This window comes from Pectinophora gossypiella, chromosome 22 (assembly GCF_024362695.1).
Source record: "Pectinophora gossypiella chromosome 22, ilPecGoss1.1, whole genome shotgun sequence".
Taxonomy (NCBI): domain Eukaryota; kingdom Metazoa; phylum Arthropoda; class Insecta; order Lepidoptera; family Gelechiidae; genus Pectinophora; species Pectinophora gossypiella.
Window position 1 is genome coordinate 4830497 of NC_065425.1, and position 12979 is coordinate 4843475.

Genomic DNA, 12979 nt, shown 5'->3' on the forward strand with positions numbered 1-12979 from the left:
TCTTTTTTTTTCTTGGAACATTGTTCCATACTCGAGTTTTTCTTTTTTTTTTTTATTTTACGTTTGTTAATTTGAATAGACTTCACTACAGCACCGGAAGACTAAATCAATGTTTTTGTCAAAATTTAAAATTTGTAAACAATAAAGATTTATTTGAAACCAAGTCGATGTTACTAATTGTTTAAAACGTGTTTGTTCGATATAAAAGACTAAAGAATGTCAGAAAGGGGTTTGGTGAAACAAAAAAGGAGAACTTGAATCCAAAATCAATCGCATTTTGGAGGGATCGGTAGACATACCAGGGGAGGTGGTTCGCATTCGTCAGGCAGGTGATTGAAATGTTCGTTATGGAAAAATGTTTCATTACCATCACCCCAAGGATACCGTTTAGTACGCCGCCGCATATACTCAAATTCGCGACAAGGGTGTTTAGGACAAGGCTCCTGCCCTAACGCGTACAGAGATTGTAAGATTATAATAGGCAGTAAAAGGAAAAAGAAAAGGGCTTTGTAAAACTTGTAGTTGCCTTTAGGAAATTGTGGACAGCATGGGTTGGGAGGAATTGGGCCTGGGTTGCAACAGGGAGGCGGGCAGATTCGTCGACGTCCTCTACAGTCGCCCGTCTGAGAACAAATTAAACAAATATTAAAAATTTTGAAAGCGTGGCTCCAAAACGTTATTATTCCTAAAAACAAACTAAAGAACAGCATTTTGGGAACAAATATCTGCAGCATGCACCGTGGCGACTGCAGCGGTAGTTATTTACAAATAATTTAATTGCGTAGGCACTAATTATCTGTGCAGAGATATATTACAAGAAATTAATAAAAGAAAATTTTACTAAATGTATATCGGTAGGAATTTTGGGTTCTTGTTTATTTTATTTTTCGGGGGGTGAACAAAGTACTTGCAAGTACGAAGTGTAATCAAATATTTTACTGAAAATTCTGTCCATCATTCAATAAACAGAGAATGTAATAAGGAAAATTAGTTTTTTTTGTTTTTTTTTTGACGTGACTTATTGTAGATTTGCCGCAGATGGCATTAACTACTTGGCCGGACAAATGGGGAGCGCTGAAGGCTCTCACCCGATACAACGTTTAAGACAACAGGCCTGAGGGTGCCCAGTTGGGCGCGAACCACGGCTCAGGGCGTCGTCTGAGAGGAAAAGTATTTGAAAGAATTAATCTACCCTAGTGGGTCGATAGCGATAAGCGCTGAATGAGGGAAATCGTCGACCACGCCGGCAGGGTCGGTATCGGGGTCCTGAAGTGTTTGGTGTCGCGAGCTGATTGGCTGCCTCTATGGCTAGAGTAATAGGGTCGTCGGGATCGTATATTATGTTTTTCGGACGCCGATACTTTTCAGTAAGTACCGTCCCTAAGCGGAATGTATTCGGAAGCCGCAACTACCAGGCGATTGGTGTGGTGCGAAACATGTCAAACGATAACAAAATACGTCTTTAGCTTTCCCACAAATTCGATTTCACTAAAGGACCACACACTGCAGGAGCAAAAATAAAGATTAATTTCGATGGCATATAATATAACTACCTTATAAAACGTATTGTTCCTACTTTAAATAATATCTGAGTTAAAGTGATAAAAGTTCAGCCTATGACTGTAAAATTGAACCAGACTGAAGTAAATTATGAGGTGGCGAGATTTGGAAGACTTGGTAGAGGAGGTGGAGCAATACAATATTATTACATAATACTATTGCAATAATAAGCAGAAAATGAAGCAAAATTTCAACAACGATATAATAATAAGTTAGACTTACACAGGGGCCACAGGGGCACGGAGGGCAAGGACCGCAGGGGCCGCATGGTCCACAAGGGCCACAAGGGCCGCAAGGGCCACACGGACCGCATGGACCGCACGGGCCGCAAGGTCCGCACGGGCCGCAAGGTCCGCAAGGTCCGCATGGTCCACAAGGTCCACATGGCCCGCATGGGCCGCAAGGGCCGCAAGGACCGCAAGGGGGTTTGCAAGGTCCGCACGGCCCACATGGACCGCAAGGACCGCATGGTCCACAAGGCCCGCATGGACAACAGGGTCCACATGGTCCGCATGGTGGCTTACAGGGTGGGCACGGGCATGCAGCAGCGCAGCAAGTTGGAGCAGGGGGGAGGCGGCAGGGCCCAGACGTAGATTTAAGCGGAAATGGTGCCGGTTGACAACAATTACATGGCGGTCGAGGGAAGCAGTCTGAAACAAATTAACATTGCTTATTAGGTGGTTGTCTCAAGTGGTGTTCAAAAGGCGTTGTCGAATTAAAATATATTTCTTGATAATTGTTTACTTCCAACTTTGTCTCATAGATCATCATGAACATTAATTATCCCTGGCCCGGGTTAGAATTTCACATTTTTAGAAGATTTTAAATCAGCTGCTCTATTTCTCTCAAGTAACAGAATAGAATTCAGTGCTTGTATCTGAGGGGCGAAGAGTAAATCAAGTTTCATTATGTTACCTGGCGGTGTTTCAATCGGCGGATCCTTTGGTGGCCATGGAGGTAAAGTTTTTTCAGGAGGTGGGGGAGGAGGACAGGATTTCTTGCAGTATAGCCTTGGGTGCTTAAGCTCCGCTTTGGCTACGGTAATCAACAATCTCAGAAACCTCGCGTACATCACTTCAAATTAATCCTTAAATAAATGTTGCCAGGCGCAAGCCGCAACACCATCTGAATTGTTCTAGACCTACATTTTAATTACAATTTTCACAGATTTTTATGTGCTGTAGGAGTCCACATATCCATTGTTCGACTTGGTTTCTGTTTCTGATATGTTAAAATTGACGTTTCATTGACTTGTTTATTTCTTCAATGTCATCTATCAAATTTGAGACTGGCTAGGTAATAAAGTTAAAGTTTGAATATCGATTCATTCACTCCTGCGTCGTGGAGCATGCTCCATACCTTAGTTTTCACTCACACAGTTGGCTCGATCATTATAGACGGCAATACGGCTCACCACCTATCACGTTGGTCTAACAGAAGCTCCGTCAGGTGTGAGTACTAGTTAACCTTGCGATGGATTTACCTCTGACCACCCCGATGTAGTCGATCGTCCCGTATCCGATCGTCGTATAGTCGATAAACCTCACACTTTTATAGTAAATAGAAATATTACTCCCATTGTAGTGCTTACATATAACATCACGGGCCTCTCGAAACCGTTCGACTCTTCAGTTTTGATAATGCGATTAAAAACAGGAATAAACTGTTGCAGCCTGTGATTTGAAACACCTGTACCACCTCCGTACCTTATCGCATCCTCACCGTAGCGTCAGTCCTATCTATGTGGTCAAACTTATAATAATATTATGAACCATATTATAATATTTTAAAAAATACCCAACATTATTTTCGGACAAAAGTAACCACGACACATTCTGATTATAAAATGGTATATTGTCCTCCGAGGTTCCTAAGAATTAATTGGTTTGAGATCAAAATCTCGTGTTATTACGAGTTTGAAGCTCGTGGGTAAAATGAGTTTAGTCAAGTCATCCAGTGCGAGGATAAAGTGAATAATAAATGTGTAATATTTATAATAAGATAAAAACTGCGTTATGTGAGTGGATGCAAGTTATTGACACATGTCGTAGCAATCTATATATTCAAATTCAAACAGATCTAAGATTATCATAATATCACTTTGTGCGTTGGGTAAGTACGCCACATGCGAAGCAACTACCTATTTACAAGAAAAAATTACTTCATCGCCATGAAAGTTCATTTTATAGAAATAAAACAGATTCCGATTGTAATATTTTTATTGAGCATTCTAAAATTAATTGCAAATCCAAAATTCAAAACAAATTCAAAATATATAAGTTTCGAATGATCACTTACTTTTACCATCCAAAGGGTTGCAAGTCGGTATCTAATTTTGATATGCTGTCCAAAATGACTTCTCACCCAAGTACCAAAATTTAAGGATATAAACTTCGGACAGCAATAATATTTCATCATAGTCGCAACCTTTAGAGAAAGGAATTTAAAACATCGAAGCTTATGATACTAACGACAGTTCTTTGTGCTCTCTAGACTATTTACGTGGCCGATGCATAAAAATAGTCTTTGCACACGACCACAAATATTTTTACCGGAGCACGAAACGTGAACTGATCACAATCTTCTATTCACACTCTTCGGAACCAAGGGGTTTGTCGACACACTCTCCTGGCAAGCTGTTGGCATGGTCGTTGTGGAAGAACGATTTGACACCCTCGCCCCAAGGGAACCTCTTGGTTCTACGTCTCATGTATTCATAATCACGGCATACTTGTTTTGGTTCTGGATCGTGACAAAGCGCACGTACACCCTGGACGACGATTATAGGTAAGCAGAAAAATAAGAAGATGTTCCTGAACTTTCTGAAGTTTCCTTTAGGGAAATGGGGGCAGCATGGATTTACGGGAATCGGACCTTTGCCGCAGTCGGTGCGTGGTTTGACAATTTGAGGTTCCTGGAATACAAATATTCATCATTAAGAGTCATTTTTAATGGAAACTATGCAAAAAATATTTTATAATTAGGCCTCCGTCGTCTAGTGGTTAGAGCGTTAGGCTCACGATCTGGAGGTCCGGGTTCGATTCCCGATGGGGACATTGTCGAAATCACTTTGTGAGACTGTCCTTTGTTCGGTAAGGACTTTTCAGGCTTGAATCACCTGATTGTCCGAAAAAGTTAGATGATTCCGTGTTTCGGAGGGCACGTTAAGCCGTTGGTCCCGGCTATTAGCCGTAAAAACACCTCCACCAACCCGCAGTGGAGCAGCGTGGTGGAGTATGCTCCATACCCCCTGTGGCAGATGAAAAGGCGTTTGTGCAACGTACAAAACAATATTTTATTTGGAGAGAGAAAAATGACACTCAAAAAACAGCAGTTGTAGATCTGTTACTAAGCAACATACGTCACACTGCCAGGGCCGGAAAAACCGGGAGGTCACCTATTCAGTCTAAGATATAATCGAACAGGCGCAGCGGCAGCCTCCCGGCTCGCCTTGACCGTGTGCTCCTGGCCTCAGCAGTGTTGGGATGGTTTGTCGCGTCGTCGTCGTTATGGTCTGTTGAGTCAGTCTCTCTTTGTCTGGAGATAGAATCTAATATAGAACTGTCAGTCGCGTGCACTTCAAGAGGAAAAACAGAGGCTGGATGAACATTGAAGGAGTCAACTGTTGCAGATCCTTTTGACCGCTTACATATGTGAGGGGCCTGCTATTAATTACCGCCTCGCAATCACAAAGTACCGTCTGCAGCTCTGTCAGTGTGATGGAAGCTCTTCCTAACACTCTTCGTAGGATTTGTTTTAAGAATCCGATCATCCGCTCATAAAACCCTCCCCACCAAGGCGCAGCCGGAGGCAAAAAGTTCCATTTTATTCTAGCAATTGATGAAAAACGTTGTATTTCATCCCAATCTAGTGAACTGAACGCATTATCGAGACCTCGGAAATTTGTGCCGTTGTCACTAAACAACTGTTCCACTCGTCCTCGTCGCGCTACGAAACGCCTTAGCGCCATCAAAAAGTCGCCTGTCGACAGTGTCTCCACTACTTCTAGGTGTACAGCACGGTATGTGGCGCATGTAAACAGAACGATCCAAGCCTTGTCTCCTGAACGCAATGTCAAAGGGCCAGTTAGATCAACACCAGAAAACTGGTAGGCGACACTAGTTTCCATCCGCTCTATTGGCAAAACTCCAGTGGACGCTTCACATCGCCTTGCTTTAAATCTTTTGCATATAATGCATCGCTGTATAGTACTTCGTACTAATTTTCGGGCTCCTATTATCCAATAATTTTGCCGCAAGTTATTTAGCAAGGTCTGTGCTCCAGCAAGCTTCAGCTCGATGTGCCTGCGCTCTACTAGACGCTTAACGATCGTGTCTGCTCCAGGAAGAACAATAGGGAACTTGAAATTGTAGTTTTCACTTCCTAGTGACAACTTTGTGTTCAGCCTTATTAATCCATTATCATCAACAAAGGTTTGTATATTTTTATCGAGTAACGACTCTTTATACCTCTGTTGTATTAGCCTTATAAGTACATTCTCAGCATATTCAAACTCGTCGAATGTTATTTCTCTAGATCCTGTTCTTTTCTTTAATCGCAGTATCCATCAAATCATTCTAACCAATTTTGTGTAGCTTGAAAAATAGGTTAGTCTGTCTAAGAAAGATTCATCTTCGACAAGCATGGCAAAAGTACTAGTCTTCTTTCGCTCGTCATCAGCTTCTGGCGCGTTAGATGTGAATTCTGCAACCGGCCAGTGTTCTTTGTCTAAGCGCAACCACGCTGGACCCTCCCACCATCGGCTCTCGAGCAATCCTTTAGGTGCCACACCTCTGGAAGGCAAGTCGGCAGGATTAAGGTGACCTGGAACATGTCTCCAGGCAGCGGAGGACCTCAAACCCTTTATCTCCTTTACTCGGTTTGTTACGAATACGCTCCATGGTCCCTCACACTTGATCCACGTAAGTACGACGCTTGAGTCTGACCAAAAATATAAGTCACAATCAGGCAAATCCAGCGATTCAATAACAGTTACGGATAATCTGCTAGCAAGAGTTGCAGCCACCAGTTCCAGTCGCGGAATAGTTATTTTGTCCACCGGTGTTACTCTGGACTTTGCTAGAACGAGACTCAGGTTAACATTTTCACCTTGTTTTGATCGCAAAAATATACATGCTGAATATGCGTCCTTGCTTGCGTCACAGAACACGTGTAATGATGTTTCACAATCTTTTATAGGCATACTAGTCAGCCGCCTGGGAATAATGCAATTATTGATGACGTGAGCTTGTTCTAACCACTTTTTAAAATCCTTAGCCAAATCATCGGGTAATTTCTCGTCCCAAGAAAGTTTTCTACACCAAGCCCTTTGCATTATCATCTTAGGAACAATAGTCGTAGGACAGGTTACTCCAATAGGATCGAAAACCCTTTGAGCTATCGATAGTAAGGATCGTTTTGACAGTTTCATGTCAATGTTTTTCAAATTAGCATTACATTGTAGGGTATCATTTTTGATATTCCAATTGAAAAGGCGTTTGTGCAACGTACAAAACAATATTTTATTCGGAGAGAGAAAAATGACACTCAAAAAACAGCAGTTGTAGATCTGTTACTAAGCAACATACGTCACACCCCCTCCGGTTGTTTGAGGGGAGGCCTGTGCCCAGCAGTGGGACGTATATAGGCTGTTTATGTATTAGTAACATAAAATTAATAAAAAAAAAATCAGACCAAAAGAAAGTAAAAGCCGTACCCAAGGAAAAATCCTCGCAAAATTTGGTCTTACCCCAAATACTACGCCAAATAGTACTTCGCTTTTAAGGTACCAGTCGTAGCATTAACGTGATGAACTCACCACAGTCTTAAGTTGGGGTCTAGTACATTTGGGAGGACAAACTACTCCAGGCGGTGGGCGTTTTGGGGGACAACCCCCAAGGCTGTAATCCCTCTTGGCGTCCAAAAATTCGAATCGAACAGCGCCCCTGATTCCTGGGGCCAAAGCCAACTTTCTATACATACCCTACGAAAATTTGAAAACCTAAGATTTTCTTATTTAACGGTATTTGTTTCACTAAAATTTTTTATAATGGTTGTTTGGGTAGATTTGATAGAGAAGTGACGTTTTATGTCTCTTTGTGAAATGTCATAATAGTGTCATTTTAAAGAATTGTAAAAGCCAGTCCATGGTCAGTCCAATACTTTTTGGTTTTCTTCTTCTATCGTGTGGATTGTGAGGAGGATTACTAACTCCATCAACCCTGGTGTCAGGGTTATTATTGAACCGCCATAGGCCCCTGACATGACTCATGTAACGACAGACGTACTTACATCAGTAAGTAGTAACCGGGACCGACGGCTTAACGTGCCTTCCGAAGCACGGATCATCTTACCATCCACCACCTTAATGTCCTAACCAAACTAGGGATCAGAAACTGTTTTTTGTTGTTTGTCCCCACCGGGATTCGAACCCGGGACCTCCGGATCGAGAGCACAACGCTCAACCACTGGACCACGGAGGCCGTTATTACTTTTTGGTGAACTTTTAGAACACCATAACTGATGAAATTTGCAGGTCAGAGAGTTTTTTTTACAGTATGCTACTAGTGTTTTAGGCTATCCGAGCTAAGAAAGGCACGATTAACTGTTGGTTCCGGTTACTACTTACTGGTGTAAGTGCGTAGTCTTTACATAGACCTTGGGTTGATGAGGTTCCTTATCCACCTCATAACGCACATGACAATCACGAAGTATTAGTATTGTAGGACTTTCAACGGCTTCTGAAGATTCTCCATCAACCAGTAACAGAGTCAAACTGAAATTATGTGCTCTTGTTACATCTTCTTCTTCTTCTAATCCTTTTATCCCGTGTTAATATGTAGAGCTCGAGTAACAGATTTCCACTCCTCGCGATTTTTTGCTGCCTCTGTAGCTTGCTCCTATGACATGCCGAGAGTTTTTAATTCCCAGACAACCGAACGTTGCCAGGTCTTTCTTTTTCTTCCAGGTTTCCAGGCAACAAAAGTTGTTGCGGTCTTTTGGCTCTTGTTAGATCCTCCTTCTAAAATAAACTTTAAGTGTCTTCAGAGTAAGCTGTTTATATTGTACTTGGAAATTTACAGGTATTAATTTATAAGCACGTAGGAACAATTTACAAGCACACGAAACGTATTTTTGGCTTCACATAAATCCACAAGATTGATCGGATGGATGCTTTAGGGTGTTTTACCCAAACACAAAACGTATAAAAACATCTTGCCATCAACAATCGCATCTGCGACGACGTTTATCTTGATCACGGTACGTCGGCTTCCAAATTAATGCAGATTTGATTTTCAGCTTTGATTGCAGAGGGAATTCTTTCAATTTCATTTCCAGACGGCAGCTAGGGTTGTACAAGGTAATATATTTATATATTTATTTTATTAAGTATTTCTTTGAAAAAAGTGTTTGTCTTTGTTAGAAATATTATTAATGTATTTTGTGTCACCTTGATTAATAACTCGTTTTGAACTCCTTCTTTATTGTTTGTTCTGGGAGGGTTCCCAGATTGGAGGGGTCTCCAATAGAGTCTCTTACATACATAATAGGAACCTACGTATTTTCTTGGACCTGCAAAATAATTATTTTATTCTGTGCCATACATAGTACAACCGGGATTTTCTTTTAATTTTTTTATTGATGATTTTTTTACTAACTTGCCAGACCTATCCAATGAGATGACACTAAGTTGCCCCTTGATACCTCGACACGTTTCCGAGAAACAGGGTATTAACAGGCAGACAGACAGACGGACTAACAAACAGCCGGATAGAAGACCGGACAGACGGACGGATAAACGGCCGAACAGATGGCCCGGCAGGCGGACGGACAGACGAACTAACAAAGAGCCAGACAGACGAACGGACAAACGGATGGACAGACGGCCAGGCAGACGGACCGATAAACGGAGGGTTAGACGGACGGACAAACGGATAGACAGACGGACGGATAGACGGTCGGACAGACGGTCAGGCAAACGGAGGCACAGACGGCCCGACAAACAGCCGGACAGACCGACGGACAAACGGATGGACAGACGGATGGATAGAAGGCCGGACGAACGGAAGGGCAAACGGATGTACAGACAGAAGGATGTTTTTTCCTTTTGAGGTTCGGAACCCTATAAAATAAACTGGGTAAAGATAAGGAAATACTTTTTGTTTACTTTATTACATGTCTGCAGCCCTATTACTGTTGAAGGTACAAAATTAATCCAATTGGAAAAACATTCGCCTCAATCCGACGTTGCTTTGTTTCACCATGTTTTTCAACTCCAGTGTTTACTTGATACTGTGATTTGATTCAATGTTTTGTTTTGATACTTCAATTGACTTGGTTTCAATTGACTCAGCTGCAATGGAATAGATATCAATTAATATGGCAATTGTTTGGGATTGTTATCAGATTGAATCTAGTATGTTTTTGTTTCAAATAAAATAACAGTTGTTTTATTTAAAATTTATTCTGTGAGATGATTGCGTGCTTCTGAAGCCACGTTAAGGCGTTGATCTCTGCTATTAGATGTACTGCTCCGTAAAAAAACCTCTCTCAACCCACAGTGGAGCAGCTTAGTGGGATATACTCCATACCCCCTCCGGTTTACTGAAGGGAAGCCTACGCCTAGCAGTGTAGCAGTATAGGCTGTTTATGTTTTTTGTTATTTTAGTTTCAGCTATGAAATGGTGACCAAGAAATGCTAAAAGAAGTAGAGGTAGACAGATGACAAGGTGGGAAGACGATATCAAAATAGCAAGGGATAGAACCAGATGAAAAAGAGGCCTTTGTCGAAAGACAAGCTGTCGCAAATCATCAACTGTTCGCCGATACAGTTGATTAAATAACAGATTTAGTTTATTTTTGTAAAGTATTGGTAATTATATTTAAAATGTAAGTAACATAAGTAATAGCAATAAAGACTTATTTATTTTATTTATTTATATGTATTTATGAAACCTTGATACCCCAGATCAGAGAATGCGTAACTTACATCGTAGTATCCCGGGTTCGAATCCCGGCTAGAGCTCTAAACCAATGAATTCTACTTTATGAGTTGGAATTCGTAGGCAAAAAAGCGTTGTGTCTATACATTTTTGTCGCATATTTCACGGAACATCTCCTCTATTTTTTTGTCCTGCTGCGCTACAGTAATGTGCCGTTTCCGGGAAAGTTCCCAAAGTGGGAATGTTCAGAATCAGAATCATTTATTCAACGTAATTATCATGGATAAACTTGTTGAAGGTCAATGTAACATTTTTGAATTTACGTCATTTCGCAAGGTGTTATGGCTGAGGAGAAGAAACGACAAGAAACTGCAACAGCAACACATCTATTAAATCAATGAGGGTACATTACAAGTTATTTAATAACTAGAGGAACACATTCAATACCAGACATTTTCATTTGATGTTCTCGGCAATAAAAAAGCGTAAAACTTATGTACAAAGAGTTTTTATTAACCTTTAGGCAGATAGGATCAGAGTACAAGAAGGAACAATTTGAATAGAAAAGCAGCGAATACCCTTACTATTAGCACACACCGGACACTTCATACAAGCCACCTCGTTGTACACAGACACCACACATTGACGTTGACGTTATCGTACACGCGCATCTGTGTGTGTGACGTCTGACGCCATACGATTCAATTCTAAACTATATTCGAGGTGAGGTAAACCTAGCTCAGACGCTGGTGGGGAGCGGAGAGTTGCCGTTCTATACGAAATATTATTCCTTATTCTATGCTATTACTTATTCTAAGCTACACTGCAGCTGTACAAGTGTAATATATCCTCTGCCGAAGGTTGTCTGGAAGATATCGCTCAAAGGCGGCCCTTTGCTCACCTTAGAATAAGTTTATCCTGTGACAGCCTCCGTGGTCTAGTGGTTAGAGCGTTAGGCTCACGATCTGGAGGTCCGGGTTCGATTCTCGATGGGGACATTGTCGAAATCACTTTGTGAGACTATCCTTTGTTTGGTAAGGACTTTTCAGGCTTGAATCACCTGATTGTCCAAAAAAGTAAGATGATTCCGTGCTTCGGAGGGCACGTTAAGCCGTTGGTCCCGGCTATTAGCCGTAAAAACACCTCCACCAACCCGCAATGGAGCAGCGTGGTGGAGTATGCTCCATACCCCCTCCGGTTGATTGAGGGGAGGCCTGTGCCTAGCAGTGGGACGTATATAGGCAGTTTATGTTATGTGAACTGTTTTTTATTATTATTATTACTATTAAGTACAGAGTTTTTATAACGGGAAGATTCCCGAGAACGGCACCGCAACATATTACTAATAGGGTTGTATTTCAAGTTAAAAAACGATATATGTAGTTCGCAACACAGATTTTCGCTGGGAAAATGAAATCACCCTCAGGCATATCGACCTAGTTTCACAATTTTCATGAAACTTGATAGTCGCTGCGAGTGAGGGACGAAGTGAATATGTTACCTGGAAACAATATGCCTGCACGATATTTATAGCTAGAGTTTTCTTTTTGCGACAGGTTAGTTATCAATCTATAATGAGGCAGACCTTAACACAAAGTATTTAGAACAACTATTGGGTAGATTCCCAAGTCAAAGATAAATTACGAAATTCTGTTTACTAAATAAAAACCGGTCTTTAAGTGACAAAAAACGTATTCTTTTTTCTATTCAAGTTATTTATGAATTTTAATAAACAAAAATGTAAAAATAAGTGCGACATTTTGTCACGATTTTCTATGACACACACACACACACACACGCACACGCACATGTGTGCGTGGAAATTAGCTTATTGTGTAAATCAAGAAAATAGCATCGAGCAACACGGATCTTGAGGAAATAGCTAATAGAAAGCAAAAACGATTATCATTAAGCAATAACCTAACTAAAGGTTGCCTGCAAGAAATTGCCTGTTGCCGCCTGTTGTGCTTTTCTGTATATGTTGTCCTTATCTCTGTATTTTGTGTCCATTGTGTTCAATAAAGTATTTTATCTATCTAACTAGTTGTACCCACGTTGTACCGAATAAAGACAGTACAGATATATACATACATAAACAGCCTATACAGGTTGTTATGAAAATCATAACGAAAACTTCGAGGGATGATTAAGACCAAGATTCTGAGTCGGAATAATACCGGTGAGAACATATCACAAAAATCACTTTGTGGGCCCTTGATTGGTTAGAACATTGCATCCTACGAAAGTAAGATGGTCCGTTTCAATTTGAAGTCACGTTAAGCCGTTGGTCCCGATTACTACTTACTGATGTAAGTATGTAGTCGTTACATGAGCAATGTCAGGGGCCTTTGGCGGCTCAATAATAACCCTGACACCAGTAATCCACCTCACAACCCACACGATAGAAGAATATTAATGAACTATTAAACTGCGGAGGCTGAGGAGCTCGGTGGCGCAGCGGTTAACGCGCTCGGTCT

At 41.3% G+C, this 12979-nt stretch overlaps 1 protein-coding gene across 1 annotated transcript in view; it reads right to left on the reverse strand.

The window, feature by feature from the left end:
* Window positions 1-115: 115 nt before the first annotated feature.
* LOC126377254 (amelogenin-like) overlaps window positions 116-12979 on the reverse strand; it is a 93668-nt gene continuing 80804 nt past the window's right edge. The window contains exons 2-3 of the mRNA XM_050024977.1: window positions 1783-2210; window positions 116-623 (exon numbers count right to left, since the gene is read on the reverse strand). Coding sequence (XP_049880934.1) covers window positions 610-623; window positions 1783-2074 — 306 coding nt within the window. The 5' untranslated portion in view covers window positions 2075-2210 and the 3' untranslated portion in view covers window positions 116-609. The remainder of the gene's footprint in view (window positions 624-1782; window positions 2211-12979) is intronic.